Source organism: Podarcis muralis, chromosome 18 (assembly GCF_964188315.1).
Source record: "Podarcis muralis chromosome 18, rPodMur119.hap1.1, whole genome shotgun sequence".
NCBI classification, from domain to species: domain Eukaryota; kingdom Metazoa; phylum Chordata; class Lepidosauria; order Squamata; family Lacertidae; genus Podarcis; species Podarcis muralis.
The window spans coordinates 4,380,402-4,399,642 of NC_135672.1; the positions used below are offsets into that span (position 1 = coordinate 4,380,402).

General features: G+C 48.4%; 2 protein-coding genes across 7 annotated transcripts in view; one reads left to right on the forward strand and one right to left on the reverse strand.

Annotated features, from left to right (window-relative positions):
- AP3D1 (adaptor related protein complex 3 subunit delta 1) overlaps positions 1-2,528 on the forward strand; it is a 49,215-nt gene extending 46,687 nt beyond the window's left edge. For all 6 annotated transcript variants that reach the window (XM_077921991.1, XM_077921992.1, XM_077921993.1 and 3 more), the window contains one exon: positions 361-2,528. In XM_077921991.1, coding sequence (XP_077778117.1) covers positions 361-456 — 96 coding nt within the window. In that variant the 3' untranslated portion in view covers positions 457-2,528. The remainder of the gene's footprint in view (positions 1-360) is intronic.
- Positions 2,529-3,148: 620 nt separating this feature from the next.
- IZUMO4 (IZUMO family member 4) lies at positions 3,149-18,692 on the reverse strand. The gene is made up of 11 exons (XM_028713964.2): positions 18,458-18,692; positions 17,742-17,822; positions 17,349-17,420; positions 14,147-14,173; positions 12,044-12,119; positions 9,144-9,191; positions 7,014-7,028; positions 6,082-6,129; positions 5,402-5,419; positions 3,792-3,814; positions 3,149-3,311 (listed from the first exon to the last, which is right to left on the reverse strand). The coding sequence occupies exons 1-11, from the start codon at positions 18,690-18,692 to the stop codon at positions 3,211-3,213; spliced, it is 744 nt and encodes a 247-aa protein (XP_028569797.1). The 3' UTR covers positions 3,149-3,210.
- Between the last annotated feature and the right edge of the window lie 549 nt (positions 18,693-19,241).

Here is a 19,241-nt window from a genome sequence, read left to right on the forward strand (position 1 = left end):
AAGAGACTAGGACCCTGCAGGACTTGACATCTTTCCGCAGGGCCTGCAAGGCAGAGCTGTTCCGCCAGGCCTTTGGCCAAGGCACAGTCTGACCCCCTCCTCTGGCAATCCTCACAGAACTCTAGCGCATGGTTGCCATTAATTTGATTTTGAACTGATTTTAAAATGAATTGATTTTAGAATACTGTGTTATTTTTATTGTTGTTAGCTGCCCTGAGCCTGGCTTCAGCTGGGGAGGGTGGGATATAAATAATTTTTATTTTTATTATTATTATTTGATTGTGTTGGTTGGCCACAACCTGTGTTTGCTGTCTCATCTCTCTCCACACCCACAAATGAAAATCCGCTCTCTTTCCAAAGGGAGAGAACTCCGTCTCCGTCGATGCCAAGTGCAACGAGCCGACCTTGCTGGGCAACCTGCTGTCTGAACTCAAGGAGACCTTGTCGAAGTGCTGAGTTGCTCCCGAGAAACTGGTGCGATCCGTTCTCCTCCCCCCCGCCTCCCCCCGAGAGAGGAGTGTCGTGAGGCTCACACAGACTGAATCCGGCCGAGCGATGAAGATTCCTCTCCCCTCCCCTCTCTCCCCCCATGCGCACGTACGGTCCTCCTACCTGCCCCTCCTGGGGGCGGGCATTTTCCCACTCCCACTCCGCCCCGGGGCGTGGGGGTGGGTGTTGTTTTTCGGTTCTGGCGGTTTACACATCCCGAAGCTGTAGTCTTTTCTCTCTCCCCCCCCCCTTCCCTCACATTCCATTTTGAACTTTTCGACCAGCCGTGGTGGGGAACTTCTTCTCTGCCAGAGAAGTGCCCTGCCATCGTTGACGCAGCCGCCCGAGAGATCCTTGCCACAGTCCATGGCCCCATGAGGTGTGGTGCTGAGCGACCCAAGAAATCGCAGGCACCGCATCTCTTTAAATCGGCTCCAATTTCACGGTTGCTCTTCTGGGTCACCGCCCTCAATAGTGATGGTGTGGTGGTCCACATCCAGGCTGACGGTACCTGTAATTAGTTTTGTTGTTGCTGTTGTTGGGGTTTTTGTTTTTTTTAAGCCCTGGCTTCCCTCCCACCACAATCCAGTTGTGTTTGCCTCCCCTCCTGCCTTCCGAGGATGGGATTCATTCCCGTTCTGCGAGATCGATCAACTCCCCTTCCCGTGGGTCTTTGTGATGTCCGCTTAGAGAGAGACAGAGAGAGAGCAAAATTTCACATTCCTGAAGTTTTTATTTTGTTTAGAATGTAGCAAAAAGAAAACTGGAAATCCAAAGGTTCATTGTCTCTTGGTTTTGTGTGTGGATCCCACCCCCCCACTTTATTTTTGACATTTTTATTTGGCTTACCATGTTAGGTTGACCCCTTTGGTTGCTCTGGCCATGGTCCTCCCACCAGGTTATCCCTTTTCGCCCCATATTCCACCCGTTCCCATAAACTGTGCCTTGGGCTTCTGAACTCCCAGATCAAGACTCTATAATCGATCAGCTGCGTGACATTGGTCCGAGAAACTGGCAGACCGCACAGCTTGTGGGACGGCTTCCTTGTGTTTTTTGGGAGATTCTTGGCTGGAAACAAGTCTTCTTCCCTCTAGTTTCGACAAACCTTCCCCCACGCGCCTGTCCCGTAAGACGGAAGTGAGCCGGCGACTTATTTATTTTGAAATCAGCTTGATCACTGTTGAAAGGAATATGGCACTTAGCAATTTTTTTTAAAGAGCCCACCTGTTTCGCAAAATATCATTTTTGAACCTCCCCACCCCCATCCCCAAATAAAGTATATTTTGTGGGATGCAGAGAGAGAGCACAGAAACAAGCATGAAAACCCTGGTCTCTGGCTTGCTTTTTGATGTGCTGCTTGTTTCAAGACACGGGTGCCTCAGCCTCCCTCCCCCCCCCCCCCCCATGATTTAGGGGTAGGTTTGGGTTTTTTAAAATCCAAAACCACTTGCAAAATGCTTGCCGGCTTGGGGAAAGAGGGGTTCGTTTTGCTCTGGCAGAACTTCATTAATCAGATGGATCCAGGTCTCTCCCTCTCCCACATTATCGTCGGGGCCCATGTTGCTTGATAAAAGTATTTAAAAAGTTCTTTGGGGCGGGGAGAAGCTCCTGGTCAACCTTCCGTGGCTTAGTCCGGATTTTTGCGTGCGCGTTGGGAGGGAGACTGCACGGCGTCTTTTAAATTTGTCTTAAAAAGGACAAAGGTTCCTTGGAATTAGTGGATTAAAAAAAAGAAGTATATATATATATCTATATATGTGTACATATATTCCTGGATGAAAAAAAACCCCTCACTTTAGCATGTAGATTATGTTCTCTTGCAGAAACCTTTTGGTGATTCTAGAACCTTTAAAAAACTGTATGATGTGTTATGTTTTTTTTGGGGGGGGGGAGGAAGAAGAAAATCAAACTTATTTGCTACCGACATTCCCCCCTTTCCCCTGAAATCCCCGAAAGAGAAAAACGCCACAAAGCTGCTGTACCAATTTTTGTGTGTGCGTGTGTGTATGTTGAGATGATCCAATAAAATTACAAAACCAGCTGACTCTTGAAAGGTCTTTCATGTTTCCCCCCGCTTTGGAAAAGCTTCAGTTTTGGTTAAAGGTAAAGGTTAAAGGGACCCCTGACCGTTAGGTCCAGTCATGGCTGACTTTGGGGTTGCGGCGCTCATCTCGCTTTATTGGCCGCGGGAGCCGGCGTACAGCTTCTGGGTCATGTGGCCAGCATGACTAAGCCGCTTCTGGCGAACCAGAGCAGCGCACGGAAACATCGTTTACCTTCCCACCGGAGTGGTACCTATTTATCTACTTGCACTTTGATGTGCTTTTGAACTGCTAGGTTGGCAGGAGCAGGGACCTAGCAACAAGAGCTCACCCCGTCGTGGGGATTCGAAATGCCGACCTTCTGATCGGCAAGTCCTAGGCTCAGCTGTTTAACCCACAGCGCCACCCACGTCAGTTTTGGTTACTTACCCATTAATTCACCGTTTCGTTTTTTCTTGAGCCGTCGAACCCCTTTTTCAGTTGATGGCCCATTTTCCCTTTCAAAAGACCCAGACCGTTTCATATGTAGTTGGGAGGTTCCTGGCTGTTTGTAAAACCAATGAGACCATCTTTCTAATACAGCCAAGCTTCACGGCACCAAACTGCAGGGGTCTCTCTATCCATAATTTTATTACATCAAAGTGGGCTTTCCATAGAACATTGCGGAAAAGGAAAGAATTCAGCAGATCGGGGCGAGGAGCTGGAGAACGGGGGTCTCTCCCTCAAGCTCCTTCAGCGCCATCAAGTTCAGCCAGTTTTTCGAGAGGGTGCTTTCTATACCTAGGGGACAGAAAGCAGGCATTAGAGACCCCCCCCTTGTAGCTGCTGTCCCTAAAACTGGCATGCAGCGCCCTTCTGACTCCACCTTTCCAACTCTGTAACATGGTGGCATAACAGATTAGGAACCTGTGGCCTCCCCACGTGTTGGAGGACCATTCCTGATTTTGGGGCTCGCTGGATGGTGGCTGTTTGCCAGGAGTCGCCAGCCACAGGGGTTCCTATGTCCCTTTTTGAAGAAGAGGCACAATCCCTCGAAAGGGAATGCCTCTTTAAGATGGAACCATTACTCCCATCTCACACGTGGTCTGGGAGGACAGGAGATGAGAGTCCAGCAAGAGATGGGCCAGAGATGTTTCATCCTTCTTGATCTAAGAAGAGGTCTTCCTTGCTAATGGAAGAGAATACCTCTATTTCACATCAGCCCATAAGTCGTGAAGCCATGCCCCCTGCAGCACCCAAGACAAAGTTTTGGAAACTTACTCGTAAAGTTCAGGTTCTCTGGTCTGCGGAAACAGAGGAAGACACGGAGTTAAGTTCGACGCCATGTGCCGGTTGTATACATGTGTCGATAAAACTACTAAAGACACCACTGTCTCCCCTGGCCTTTATTTCAAGGAGGCCAAACCCTGAGTTAGTGCCCAGAACCCCTGGAGTCTCTCAGCACTTGGAGATTTGGGTGTGCGCAACACTGGTGTCAGAAGTGGGATTCTACTGACCTCCTTTCCAGGGAAACTCAGCCCTGGGTAGATGCAGGAACCCCCCTGGAATCTCTCGCTGCTCAAGAGATTGGAGTGGCGTGCAACAATATTTATCATAGTTTCAAAGTGTGATTGTTTTAAGCTGTTTTTATATATGTTAACAATCCTTGCATTGCGAATCACTTCCAGATGCCTCATGGGAAGCAATTCATTAGTGAACTGAATAAGGAAGAGCACAATTTTCTGCCAGAGTGTGCTGGGAGCTGTCTTTTAAGAATATTAGATGGCCTATCTATTCCAGCACCCTCTTCTTGCAGTGGCCAACCAGATGTCTCTGGGAAACCCAAAGGCGTGATTCGAACACAAGAGCCCTCCCCTCTCTTGTGTTTTCCAGCAGTTGTTATTCGAAGCATTACTGCCTTCAATCGTGGCGGGCAGAGCATAGCCTTCTTGGCTAGCAGCCATCGATGGCCATGAATTTGTCTAATCCTCCTTTAAAGCCTTCCAGTGGCAGTGAGTTCCACAGTTCAACTGTGCCGTGTGACAAAGGACTTTCATCAGTCCTGAATCCTCCAAGCTTTGTCAGATATCCAAAAGTTCAAGTGTTCTGAGAGGCAGAGAAAAACTTCCCTCTATCTGCTTTCTCCAAACGATGCGTGAACTCTCACGTAACCCCTTTCTGCACTAGGTAAAGGTAAAGGGACCCCTGACCATTAGGTCCAGTTGTGACCGACTGGGGTTGCGGCGCTCATCTCGCTTTATTGGCCGAGGGAGCCGGCGTACAGCTTCTAGGTCATGTGGCCAGCATGACCAAGCCGCTTCTGGCAAACTAGAGCAGCACACGGAAAGGCCGTTTACCTTCCCGCCAGAGCGGTACCTATTTATCTACTTGCACTTTGACGTGCTTTTGAACTGCTAGGTTGGCAGGAGCAGGGACCGAACAACAGGAGTTCACCCCGTTGCCGGGATTCGAACCGCCAACCTTCCGATCAGCAAGCCCAAGAGGCTCAGTGGTTTAGACCACAGCGCCACCCGTGTCCCCTTTCTGCACTAAAAAGCCCCAAATACTGCAACCATTCTCCATCCTCTTGATCATTCGGGTTGCCCCTTTTCTGAACTTTCCCCTGCTCTACAATCTCCTTTTCAAGGCGAGGTGACCAGAACAGAACAGGGCATTCAAAACGTGGGCACACCATAGACTTGCAGCATTATGGCATTAGAATCAGGGCGCTGGGAATTGTCGCTTTGCAAGGGGCAAACTACAGCTGTCTTTGGGACTCTCTCTGGGGGAAGCCGTGGGCTTTTAAAATGTCGCCTGCGCACGCAGCCACAAGCACAACAACTTTCGGCTCAGCAACTCCCGTCCATCTTTCCTCCAGGCCGGTTGTTTACCTTGTAGATGTGCAGTGGCTGAAAGATAAAGGGATGGGGAGAGAAAGACAGAATTGTACAGTTGGAAGAGACCCCCACTGCAATGCTCTAAAAATGTTCTTGGTGGTTTCTTAAAACACATTGATGCTGTAGGTCCCAATTCCTTTCCTTCTCCCTGTATCTGCCTCCCTCTTGTAGACCCTGTAGGTGCTGTAAGCCGCCCAGAGCGGCTTGGGAAACCCAGCCAGATAGGCGGGGTATAAATAATAATAATAATAATAATAATAATAATAATAATAATATTCCAGGTTTACACCTGCTTAGCTGCTGCAATCTTGCATCAGCAGGAATCGATAGGCATTGAACAGCCCCCCTGCTGAACGCCGGATGCGACATAAAATCCCAAAGTAAAATCCTGTAAAGCACAACATCCCTGACAGGATGGCCGTCCTGTCTTCCCTTCAGCTCTGGCGCCGCTTCCTGGGACGGAACAATTATCCCAGAAAGGGGCCACTCCTTTCTAGGACTGAGTCCCTGCTATATCGTCTCGGCAGCTATTCGTTAATTTAATCTATAAGCCTCCCCCCTCTCCCACAAACTCATTCTCCCGGCCGCTGTTTCCCCACCCGCAACTGTTGCCCTACGTTTTGTGGGGGAGTACCTCAGTTTTTCCAGTGGCTTTCAAGGAAATGGGTGCCTACCTAAATCCCGGGAGTTGCTTCAGTGCCATCGACCACTCGCCTGGGTTCCTGTGAAGACAGCAGCCAGGTGTTAAAAAATCACCTGGAAGAGTTCCCAGCTAATTTTAAAAAAGAAACTCTGAAATTTTGGATTATTTGAAGGGGAAAAAATATCGTAACCAAATGAAATCACAAGCAGGATTTGAAATTTGAGCAACGGGAAGATAGCGATAATAGATGAAATGGAGGAATATGAAATGTGTGATATTATACTTGTGAAAGGGATTGGTATGAAAAACAGCGTGGAAGAAAAGGCGGAAAGTCAAATCAAAAGAGAAATGTATAACAAATTTGAAAATTGAAATTAATTGGTTAAAGTTTTGAAAAATTAATTTAAAAGTCTTAAGTAAAAAAAAGAGTTCCTAGCAAAATCATTTCTGAGGATCTTAACGCAAACACGCGCACACAAATGTCATATTCTGCACACACACACACACACAACACAATGTGGGTCATCTAGTCCAACCCTCTGTGATGCAGGAATCTTTTGCCCAGTGCAGGACTTGAACCCACAACCCTGAGATTAAGTCTCGTCTTCTGCCCACTGAGCTACCCCAGCTCATCTTGCCCCTCCGGGTGGGTCTCCCTTATGTGGATTCAGCTGCTCAATGTTTCACTTTTGGCAACCTGGACAAAAGTGGTGTGTTGTTGTTGGTTTTTTTTCCCACTTCGGGGGCCAACCCAGAGCCCCCCAGCTGGTCATTTCGGAAAACTGCTGCCCCTCCGCTGTCCGTCAGGGGGACTCCTGCCACCGCCTTCCTCGCAAGAGTGTCACACGGGGCGCAGCCAAGGGGGCCTTGCAGAAAGGGGCAAAATCTTCCATTTCCCGCGCTCAAATTTTCGTCGCTGCGGAAAACTTTGCTCCAAAACACGTGTGAAAACGCCTAACTTACGTTGTCAAACTGTATCTGTGAGAGAGAGAGAGAGAGAGAGAGAGAGAGAGGAAGAGAAGGAAAAAACAGGATATAACAGGCATCTTTATTTCTTTATATTTCTTCAACCAAATTCTTATATCGCTGGGTTGTAACAAAAACCTCTAAGTGGTGTGCAAGAAACATTAAATTTTACTGGTAGAAACAGTTTTAAAAACAGCTAAAAGCATTTGAAAGGTGATTAAAATGAGCGACAGCACTAAAAGGCGATCAAAACACATCAATGTTTATGGGGCAACCCGGCCAGATGGGTGGAATAATAATAATAATAATAATAATAATAATAATAATAATAATAATAATAATAATAATATGTGTCGGGATACTCCTCCCTAAACAAATATGTTTTAAGTAGGCACCACAAAGAGTACCGCGGAAGTTCCTGCCCGACAGCAAGTGGCAGTGAGTTCCAAAGTCTTGGTGCCGCCACCTAATGGGAATCCTGTAGAGCCCCCACCAGCCAGTTCTTTCTAAAGGGGGACAGGACTGCTGCGTTCTGCTTCCCCCAAACAGCCTGGGGCTTGTCGCCTGTGTGTGGACGTGGCATTGTTGACCTCCGTAAGGTGAAAGTCCGAAGGGCCGAGATGGGGCCCTGTGGCCCTCATTATATTGCCGGGACTGCAACTTCCAGTAGCCCCAGCAGCCCACATGGCCGGGAGCTGGGAATGGCAGGAGTTGGAGCTCTGCAAAAATGAGAGTGCCACTGATCCTTGATCTAAGAAGGATCTTCCTTCCTTCCTTCCTTCCTTCCTTCCTTCCTTCCTTCCTTTCCTTCTTTCCGTCTTTTTATTATTATTATTAAAAATGCAGAGACTGCAGCACAAAGCAACACAGAGCAGTAACAAGAGCAGTTCCAAAACGGTTCAAAATACCCCAGCCGCAATGTCTTGATTAAAACCTGAGACATTACAAAAGTTTTCCAACCACCTGCCTGTATTCTATGAAGCAGGTGTCAGGCAAATGTCATTTTACATGGTCTTGAAACATTGGCAGGTTCTTCCACAGGCAGGTTTGTGAGGCTGGTGGGAGAGCTTTATTTTCTCCCCCCCTTTTCATATGAAAAGAAGGGAAACCAGGTTTTATTTTCCTTTATAACCCCATTTGCAACTCTTCCAAGCCCAGTTAGACGTTCCGAACTAATATTATGGAACCACATCTCAAGAAGTCGCAACACCTGGGATTTCCAGGGATCTGATATCACTAGATGTGCAGCTACCAGTAGAAAAAGAATTGCCGTATTTTTCGCTCTATAAGACGCACCAGACCATAAGACGCACCTAGTTTTTGGAGGAGGAAAACAAGAAAAAAAATATTCTGAATCTCAGAAGCCAGAACAGCAAGAGGGATCGCTGCACAGTGAAAGCAGCCACCCCTCTTGCTGTTCTGGCTTCTGGGATAGCTGCGCAGCCTGCATTCGCTCCATAAGATGCACACACATTTCCCCTTACTTTTTAGGAGGGAAAAAGTGAGTCTTCTAGAGCAAAAAATACGGTAAATCTTTATGCTGGGTGGTGGGGTCGGAATCTGGGTTTTGTGAAAGCTAAGGCTGGTACTGGCAAAAGAGGTTGTTTAATAATTTCAGAGAGAAAATCGAAGAGCCCGGTCCAAAATATATCTACGATTTTGCATTCCCAGCAAGCATGAAGATATCTTCCAAGGGGCATTCTCCTTTCTCAGGAGGGAATGCATCTTGCGAATAGAGGCCTTCCGCCAAAGATCTATGAAGAGATGCAAATTCCCCCTGCCCCTGCTGAAAGGAGGGGCATTCCCTGTTCCCAGAAGGAAGCGCCTGTCCTGAACAGAAGCATTCTTCCATCGCTTGCATGCAGTAGAGAATGCATCTTCTTAGACCACCGCAAACCTGTGACCCACCCGATGTTGCCGACTCCAATTCCCATTGGCCCCAAGCCAGGGATGAGTCCAACAACCTGGGGAGGGTCCCAGGTGGCCCCTCTCCCCGTCTCGCTTCGTTCACCCTGTCTCCAGAAACACAGGGACTAGAAACTTCACCAGGGACTGCTTGCTCCCCTTTCTTGCCTCCCAAATGCCTGCCCACCACCGCTAACCCTGCACAGCCCCTGGAAAACTCACATGTATTCGTAGAGTCCCTTCAAGGCATCTTCCCAGTCTTCAGAGGACCTGGGGGGCGGAAACGGGGGACAGAAACTCGGGGTCAGAATGTGGGGTTGTGGCTGGAGAGACTTCCTGGGTGTCAGGGCCAGACTGAAGCCACTTGCCCTAATGAACCAGCCTCCCCTGTTTTTTAATGTTTATTAGTTTATGAGGGACGCTGGTGGCGCTGTGGGTAAAACCTCAGTGCCTAGGACTTGCCGATCGTATGGTTGGCGGTTCGAATCCCCACGGCTGGGTGAGCTCCCGTCTTTTGGTCCCAGCTCCTGCCCACCTAGCAGTTCGAAAGCACCCTTAAGTGCAAGTAGATAAATAGGTACCGCTTTATAGCGGGAAGGTAAACGGCGTTTCCGTGCGCTGCGCTGGTGCTGGCTCGCCAGAGCAGCTTCGTCACGCTGGCCACGTGACCCGGAAGTGTCTTTGGACAGCGCTGGCTCCCGGCCTCTTAAGTGAGATGAGCGTGCAACCCTAGAGTCGGACACGCCTGGCCCGTACGGGCAGGGGTAACTTTAAGGTAAAGGTAAAGGTGAGATGAGCGTACAACCCTAGAGTCGGACACGCCTGGCCCGTACGGGCAGGGGTAACTTTAAGGTAAAGGTAAAGGTGAGATGAGCGTACAACCCTAGAGTCGGACATGCCTGGCCCGTACGGGCAGGGGTAACTTTAAGGTAAAGGTAAAGGTACCCCTGCCTGTACGGGCCAGTCTTGACAGACTCTGGGGTTGTGCGCCCATCTCACTCAAGAGGCCGGGAGCCAGCGCTGTCCGCAGACACTTCCGGGTCACGTGGCCAGCGTGACAAAGCTGCATCTGGCGAGCCAGCGCAGCACACGGAACGCCATTTACCTTCCCGCTAGTAAGCGGTCCCTATTTATCTACTTGCACCCGAGGGTGCTTTTGAACTGCTAGGTTGGCAGGCGCTGGGACTGAGCGATGGGAGCGCACCCCGCCGCGGGGATTCGAACCGCGACCTTTCAATCGGCAAGTCCTAGGTGCTGAGGCTTTAACCCACAGCGCCACCCGCGTCCCTAGGGGTAACTTTACCTTTACCTTATTAGTTTATATTATTTACTTTAATTTTTATTTTTTACCAACAACCAAACACAAACAGTGAAACCCCCCAGGCGGCTGATACATTGGGTATACATAATCAATAACAACACATTCAAATATGTACAATTCTATATACATTAACACTCCTCCATCCACAAGGTTTATTTAACTTTTAACATTTTAATTGCCCCAAATTGTTCAAACCTACCCAAATAATTCAATATCTTCTCAAACCAATCCTCCTCTTTCTCACTGACCTCAAACTCTTTCATTCTGTGTATCTTCACAGTTAGATATTCTAAAATTATAATATTATTCAGTTTTTTCCTCCATCGGTTCACCCCTAGCTCTTCTGCATTTTTCCAATTACTCACTATAACCCGTCTGGCTGCAGGTACCTTGCCCTTATTTTGTGTTATAAAACAAACAGATAAAGAGGGAAAGGTACCCCCATCGCCTGCACTTTCAATTCATCGTCTTTTCTGCAGTTTTTAATGGAAGATCAAACTAAGATCATGGCCACTGGTCCCATCACCTCCTGGCAAACACAAGGGGGCGAAATGGAGGCAGTGAGAGATTTTAATTTCTTGGGCTCCATGATCATTGCAGATGGTGACAGCAGTCACGAAATTAAAAGACGCCTGCTTCTTGGGAGAAAAGCAATGACAAAACTAGACAGCGTCTTAAAAAGGAGAGACATCACCTTGCCAACAAAGGTCCGTATAGTAAAAGCTATGGTTTTCCCAGTAGTGATGTATGGAAGTGAGAGCTGGACCATAAAGAAGGCTGATCGCCGAAGAATGGATGCTTTTGAATTATGGTCTGGAGGAGACTCTTGAGAGTCCCATGGACTGCAAGAAGATCAAACCTCTCCATTTGGAAGGAAATCAGCCCTGAGTGCTCACTGGAAGGACAGATCCTGAAGCTACAAGACTTTGGCCACCTCATGAGAAGAGAAGACTCCCTGGAAAAGACCCTGATGTTGGGAAAGATGGAGGGCGCAAGGAGAAGGAGACGACAGAGGACGAGATGGTGAGACAGTGTTCTAACTGCTGGAAGTGTAAACAAGCAAATTGGGGTTTTTTCCCATATGTAGGTGCTGGACTTGTAAGAAAGCCGAGGGTATTTTGGGGTAGGATATATGATGAGATAAAAAAGATGCTCAAAGTGATTATACAAAAAAAGAAAGAAGTGAAGCTTTTCTCTTAGGGATTATAGGCAGTGGCGTAGTGTGGGGGGTGCAGGGGGGGCCGTCCGCACCGGGTGCAACTTCTGGGGTTAGGGCAAATCCACAGGTTAGGGGGCGCAAATCCACGGGTTAGGGGGCGCAAATTACTTGCCTTGTCCCGGGTGCTGACAACCCACGCTACGCCACTGATTATAGGGACAGAAATTTCAAAAAAGATAATTAAGCTGTTTATGTAAGTAAAGAGAGCAGCTAGGATTTCTTAATGCACAAAAATGGAACGAAAAAGCTCCTGCCAAAGAAGAAATGCCATTTGTAATTGTATTTTTTCTAACGTGGGGATGAGAGAAGAAGAAGAGGAGGAGTTTGGATTTGATATCCCACTTTTTCACTACCCTAGGGAGTCTCAAAGCGGCTCACATTCTCCTTTCCCTTCTTCCCCCACAACAGACACTCTGTGAGGTGAGTTGGGCTGAGAGACTTCAGAGAAGTGTGACTGGCCCAAGGTCACCCAGCAGCTGCATGTGGAGGAGCGGAGACGCGAACCCGGTTCCCCAGATTACGAGACTACCGCTCTTAACCACTACACCACACTGGCTCTCCTAAGAGAGAGAGAATTCTTACTCGCAATTATATCCAAAGCAAGCTGGCTTGGTGGTGTTGCACGTCACACAAGAAACGGCTTCGTATTGCTTTATTCCTGTAAAACAAAAACAGAAAAACAGAAAACATCAAATATGGCAGCCAGATAGGTGACTGGGAGCAGCTGCTGGGACCATATAACACCAGTCCTGAAAGACCAGGCATAGGCAAACTCGGCCCTCCAGATGCTTTGGGACTACAACTCCCACCATCCCTAGCTAACAGGACCAGTGGTCAGGGATGATAGGAATTGTAGTCCCAAAACATCTGGAGGGCCAAGTTTGCCTATGCCTGTGAAAGACCTACATTGGCTCCCAGTGCATTTCTGGGAATGATTCACAGTGTTGGTGCTGACCTTGAAAGCCCTAAATGGCCTCAGCCCAGTATACCTGAAAGAGCGTCTCCACCCCCATCACTCAGCCCAGACACTGAGGTCCAGCTCCGAGGGCCTTCTGGTGGTTCCCTCCCTGTGAGAAGTGAGATTACAGAGAACCAGGCAGAGGGCCTTCTCGGTGGTGGCACCCTCCCTGTGGAATGTCCTTCCATTAGATGTCAAGGAGATAAGCAACTATACAATTTTAGGGGACATCTGAAGGCAGCCCTGTATCGGGAAGTTTTTAATGCTTAATGTTTTATTATGTTATTATATGTGTTGCAAGCTGCCCAGAGTGGCTGGGAAAACCCATCCCGATGGGCGGGGTATAAATAAGACGGTGTTGCATGGTCCCAGCGGCCCCTCCCCGTCACCAGTCTGGCAGCCGCATTCTGGATCAGTTGTAATAAAGCACTAGAACCGGCCATGCGGACATCTTTGACATCCTCCTTTGGCATCCCTGTGCTGGCCACTCCCACAAGCCCTATTTTGGACAGGTAGATCAGGACAGGAGTCCAACAGCAGGTGGCGCCAGAGCCAATGACAAGCAGAGAGGGCTCTGTTTGGTTTTGTCCCTGTTCTCCTCCTCCCTCCCTGCTGTTCCATGAGGGCAACGCTCAGACGCAGTAGGAAGAAGATGGCAGGCAGGTGGCAACCCCTGGAATGGAGGGAGGCAGGCAGATGGCTGGCTGGCTGAGGCTGGTGGCACAGCATCTTCCGGTGCCACGGATGGACCCATTTCCTCTGCATCAGAGATTAAAACACCAGAGCATCATTTGTGATGCAAAGTCCAAACCCATGTTTTGAAGGGTGGGGCAGTTTCTTTCAGCTGAGGGGCCGCCTTCTTTTGCAGGCCATCACCCAGGGGCCACTAGCCTTTAGTTTTAACCAATGCCTAACCACCAATCGGGGACACGGTCAGGTGCAGCTAGTTGGGAACCAATGCCTAGACAAACTACTCACTATCGGTAATCAATAAAGTTGTGGCCAAAATTATGCCAATAACCTAAACGGTGGTTAAGAGGGTTGCTGAATTGGTTTTGTGATTTCACACCCAAATATTACCTTCAAAGACGTGGCCCTTTATCGGGATGACGGGGTGCATCTCTCCTCATTGGGGAATGACATCTGGTTGGATATAGTTGCGTTGAAATTGAAGGTTTGGTTGGGTATGTGAGTGGTTTGGTGGCAAGCGTAAGGGCTCGATTGGCGGTTAAAGGTAAAGGGACTCCTGACTATTAGGTCCAGTCGTGGCCGACTCTGGGGTTGCAGCGCTCATCTCGCTTTATTGGCCGAGGGAGCCGGCGTACAGCTTCCGGGTCATGTGGCCAGCAGGACTAAGCCGCTTCTGGCGAACCAGAGCAGCGCACGGAAATGCCGTTTACCTTCCCGCTTTCGAACTGCTAGGTTGGCAGGAGCAGGGACCGAGCAACGGGAGCTCACCCCATCACGGGGATTCGAACCGCCAACCTTCTGATCGGCAAGCCCTAGGCTCTGTGGTTTAACCCACAGCGCCACCCGCGTCCCTATATAAACCACTCATACCTGCAACTAACCCTTCAATCATGGATGCTGGTAAACCCACAGGCTCACGTCTTGACCCCACAAAAGTCAGAGGGTCTCGACACACGTTCCTCTCTCTCCATTCAGGCACACAAAAGGCATTGCTATGACTCAAGATGGCGGCACCCCTCCCCACAAAGCCCACTTACCACAATGGCGTTCACACTTCACTCTACCTAAGGAAAGGCGAGAGAGAGAGAAAGTGAGTCGGTTTTTAGGCAGTAGGGTTCCCTCGTGGCTCTCTGGCCACCTCTCAAGAGTAATTGAAATTTGGGCCACAGCTGTGCAGTTGATTAACCGGTTGCATTCAACCAACTTAACAGTGCTTGAGCTGAGATTCCTGCATTTGCAGGGGGTTGGACTAGATGACCCATGGGACCCCTTTCCAACTCTTCAATGCTATGATTCATTTCCTGCAAGGCGTTCCCAGAAGTTATGCATCCCCTGTTGATCTCAGTTTCTGCGCTTCTAATGGTATTGTGTCATTTATTTATTTTTTTGTCATTGATAATTTTGAAAACCAAGCGAACCACCCCAAGGAGAAATGCAGAAACTACTCAAAAAGAAACCCCCCCAAAAAAACAAGGGAAATACTGAAAAGCAAATTCACTAATAACCCCCCAACACAAATTTATTCCTCTTAATTATTTGCACAAATAGATGGGGAGTAGGTTTACCAAACGAAGGAGGAATGGCTTATTATGAAACTATGCTGAAACGCATTCCCACAAGCGGACTTGTGACGAGGTTGAAGTCTTCTGGAATGATATATATAACGAGTTAAAAAAAAATGCTCAGGTACACTTTTCCAAAGAGACCTGAAGCATTTCTGTTAGGAATGGTTGGACTGGAAATACCAAAAATAGATCAAAAACTGTTTATGTATGCTGCAACAGCGGCAAGAATTTTACTAGCCCAAAAGTGCAAACGGCAGGAGCGACCGACAATAGAAGAATGGCAGGCGAAGGCAATGGAGTATGCAGAAATGGCAAGGCTGATGGGACGTATCCAGAACCAGGGTGATCAAGTGTTCCAGAAAGAATGGGCTAAATTTATACTATACATAGAGACTCATTGTACACATATAAAGACACTAGCAGGACCGAGATAAGACTCGCTTCGTGAGAAGAATCAACATTCTATTTAAGACAAAAGTGAATGTTAAGACAAGATAAATATAGGATGGAGATGTTATAAATGTGCAAAATAAAATGTAGCAGAAGGACGGAGGGGAGTCAAAAGCTCTGCAAGAGCAAATGATACAATGGTTGTTATGTAATGATATCGTATACAGTAATTGTTAAAATTTGTGACACCTGGCTTGAGAGCAGTACATGTGAAAAGGATCTAGGAGTCTTGGTTGACCACAAACTTGGCATGAGCCAACAGTGTGACGCGGCAGCTAAAAAAGCCAATGCAATTCTGGGCTGCATCAATAGGAGTATAGCATCTAGATCAAGGGAAGTAATAGTGCCACTGTATTCTGCTCTGGTCAGACCTCACCTGGAGTACTGTGTCCAGTTCTGGGCACCACAGTTTAAGAAGGACACTGACAAACTGGAACGTGTCCAGAGGAGGGCAACCAAAATGGTCAAAGGCCTGGAAACGATGCCTTATGAGGAACGGCTAAGGGAGCTGGGCATGTTTAGCCTGGAGAAGAGGAGGTTAAGGGGTGATATGATAGCCATGTTCAAATATATAAAAGGATGTCACATAGAGGAGGGAGAAAGGTTGTTTTCTGCTGCTCCAGAGAAGCGGACACGGAGCAATGGATCCAAACCACCAAGAAAGAAGATTCCACCTCAACATTCGGAAGAACTTCCTGACAGTAAGAGCTGTTTGACAGTGGAATTTGCTGCCAAGGAGTGTGGTGGAGTCTCCTTCTTTGGAGGTCTTTAAGCAGAGGCTTGACAACCATATGTCAGGAGTGCTCTGATGGTGTTTCCTGCTTGGCAGGGGGTTGGACTCGATGGCCCTTGTGGTCTCTTCCAACTCTATGATTCTATGATTCTAATAAAAATTATACAAAAAGAAAAAAGTTTCCCACAAGCTGTCAATTGAGAAGAGTCTTCCCACTGGCTGCCATATTAGAAGAGGGATTCCCAAGAGCTGAACTTTTCAATGAGACATTCCCACAAGCCATTATGGTAGAAGAGGCACTTCCCTCAGCAGCCTGTTTGAAGAGGCATCCCTCTTCCTTGTGCCAATTCACTTGCTATTGCTCTTCAAAAAATTTAACAATCGAATATCAAATTGATTCTAGTTTAATACAAATTTACATGCCGACTCCCCCGGCCTTGATCTTTCCCTATCCAGCCTTATTTGCTGCTCAATATTACATGCATTTCCAAAGTAATAATAATAATAATAATAATAATAATAATAATAATAATAATAATAATTTATTTATACCCCGCCCTCCCTGGCCAGAGCCGGGCTCAGGGTGGCTAACACCAATAAAATTAAAGTAAAAACATAATAAGGGGGGAAAACAATTTAAAATACAGGTTAAAGTGCAATTTAAAATGCAGCCTCATTTTAAAAGTCAAAACCGTAAGGGGAAGGAAACATAAGGGTCAGACTGAGTCCAAACCAAAGGCCAGGCGGAAAAGCTCTGTCTTGCAGGCCCTGCAGAAAGATGTCAAGTCCCGCAAGTCTCTTGTGACAGAGCATTCCACCAAGTCAGGGCCAGTACTGAAAAGGCCCTGGCCCTAGTTGAGACCAATCTTTCGACTTGGGACCTCCAAAGTGTTGTCATTTGTGGACCTCAAGGTCCTCCGTGGGGCCTACCGGGAGAGGCGGTCCATAGGTACGAGGGTCCTAGGCCGTATAGGGCTTTAAAGTTTAAACCAGCACCTTAAACCCGATCCTATACTCCACCGGGAGCCAGTGCAGCTGGTATAGCACCGGGTGAATGTGATCTCGCAAGTGAGGAGCCTCAGTGCAGCATTCTGCACCCGCTGGAGTTTCTGGGTCAGCTTCAAGGGCAGCCCCGCGTAGAGCGAATTACAGTAGTCAAGCCTGGAGGTGACCGTCGTGTGGATCACTGTGGCCAGGGCAGGGCGGGGCGGGTAAGGTAAGGGACCAACTGCTTAATACGGTACCAACTGCTTTAGTATGTTTCAAAAATAGAATTAACATGCTTTAGCATTTTATCCAGAGGCGATGCATTCCCGTTGTCCACCATCTTGAAAGAGGCATTCCCACAAACCGGCCTGTGATAGGGGCTTCTGCGTGAAAGAGCCACCCTGCTTTCTTAACATGCCTCTTCTTAACTAAGCCCTGCTCCGAAACTCAGGTATGTATAATCCAGGAAAGAAACGCCAAACGACGGAAGGAGGGAACACTCACTTTCGATGATGGCATTTCGTAGCAATTTGACTTGTTCCTCGAAAATGGAACGCAGGATTTCCGGAAGGACACCTTTGGGGGGGAGAAGAGAGAGAGAGAAAGGTCTGGCAGCATGTGTGTGTTTTTTTAAACTTGGTAGAGCATGAATCTTAACCTCCGGGTTGTGAATTCGAGCCCCACATTGGGCAAAAGATTTGTGCATCGTAGGGGGTTGGACTAGATGCCTCTGGGGTTCCCTTCCGACTCTACAATTCTGTGATTAGGAACATCTGCAAACTTTTGCAGAGGAATCACAGCCTCGGGCGATTCTAGTTGCCATAAATGGCCATCCTCATCCGGGCAAACAGATAAAGGCAGACCCTTTCTATATAATCTAGATTTATATTTATTTACCTGGCTTGTAAGTGTTGCCTTTGAAGAGAGTGTCCAGCTTCCCATAGACGACTGTCGCTATTGCCTGGAGTTTCTCCATCGCTGTACAAGATGGGGAGAGATGGGGAAAGGACAGGATGTGGGGAGAGAGCATACAAAAAATCGTAAGCCCCCCCAGAAAGCTGCAGTCCACATGGACCTAAAATGCAAGGCTGCGCTCCTAACGGGTCAAGAGTTTTGGCAAAGGGACATTTTGATTTTTTTAAAAAGAAGAACCTGGTTTTTAGTCACCACATCTTGTGGAAGGGAGTTCCACAGGTGAACCCAGTGCAGGAAAGCCTTGTCTTCCTTTGTCTAAGTGGGAGGTGGGGGGGGAACCTATTTGTTTAGCTCGAGGGCCATGTTTCCTTCGAGCTGGCCTTCCCAGGGCCACAGACAAGGGGTGGGCTGGACCAGGGGCAACAGCAAGGGATGTATGAAGGCTGCAGACCCAGCTGGACCAATGAGGGTGCATGGCCTGGGGCCAGGGGGCGTGGCCTGCGGAGATTTCCAGGGGCCAGGTGGAGAGGTCTCGAGGGCCACATTGGCACACAAGCCTGAATTTCCCCATCTTTGACATGGGGCCCGTCCATGGGGAGAGAGGGGGTGTTATTGCTTAGGGGGTGCTGTGACTCGAGGGCCACATCGGGAGGTTTGGAGGGCCACATCCGGCACCCTGGGCCTGCGAGGCGACTCACGGATCTCTGCCGGGACCCCCAGGTTCAGTTCCGCCAGGGTGTCCTGGGCCCAGCCGCGCAGCCTCCGCCCGGCAGCCGGGACGTCCCCCAGCCCCCAGGACTTGCGGCTCAGGTGGGGGGCGTAGGAGGCGAAGCGAAGGGCGAAATTGGGGTCGCACTGTAGGCAGAGCCAGGAGGGGCCCGGCCCCAGGATCAGAACCGCCACCAAGGCCAGGCATGGGCTCCGCCAACCCATCTCCCATTCCTGGCATCTCCAGGGCATCAGACAATGGGGCATTCTGGCTTCCAGGGAACGTTCCGGAACAGCCCCGGTGGTTCTAGATCGTTCCGGAGCGGGTTCTGGTTCTCCTGAGGGAGGTCTCTTCTGAGGGCAGCGTTGCCAACTCTCCCCTCTCCCCGCTGCTCTTAAGCGCTCCTGTGGCAGGGAGTTCCACAAGTTAGTCTGGCTAACTTTCCTCTTTTTTTAAAAAAAAATAAGTATTTCCTTTTGTTACAAAACAGACAAATAAGCAGGGGAAGGTACAAACAGGGAAAAAGAGGGGACAGCTATTTTCCAATGAAAGTGCGGTTTGTAAAAGTTTCAAATAAATAAAGAAACATGCAGAACGGGCGCTTTTTACAATTTATTTTAAAAGGCAACCAAATGAACTGGACTCCTTGGCAGGTTTTGAATAAACATACCCAAGTTTATTGGTTGATAACATGGTAGATAGATAATGTAAGGAAATGTATAGTTTTATAACATGCAGAGAATAATATGTGCTGAGAAATCAGAGAGAGGAGC

Excerpts from the sequence above, each read along its gene's own strand:
- IZUMO4 (XM_028713964.2), bottom strand. The coding sequence starts at position 18,692 with ATGGGTTGGCGGAGCCCATGCCTGGCCTTGGTGGCGGTTCTGATCCTG. Across the intron at positions 17,823-18,457 it reads GGGGGTCCCGGCAGAGATCC|CGATGGAGAAACTCCAGGCA; the intron begins GTGAGTCGCCTC and ends CATCTTGTACAG. Across the intron at positions 9,192-12,043 it reads TGCTTTGGATATAATTGCGA|GTCCTCTGAAGACTGGGAAG; the intron begins GTAAGAATTCTC and ends TCCGCCCCCCAG.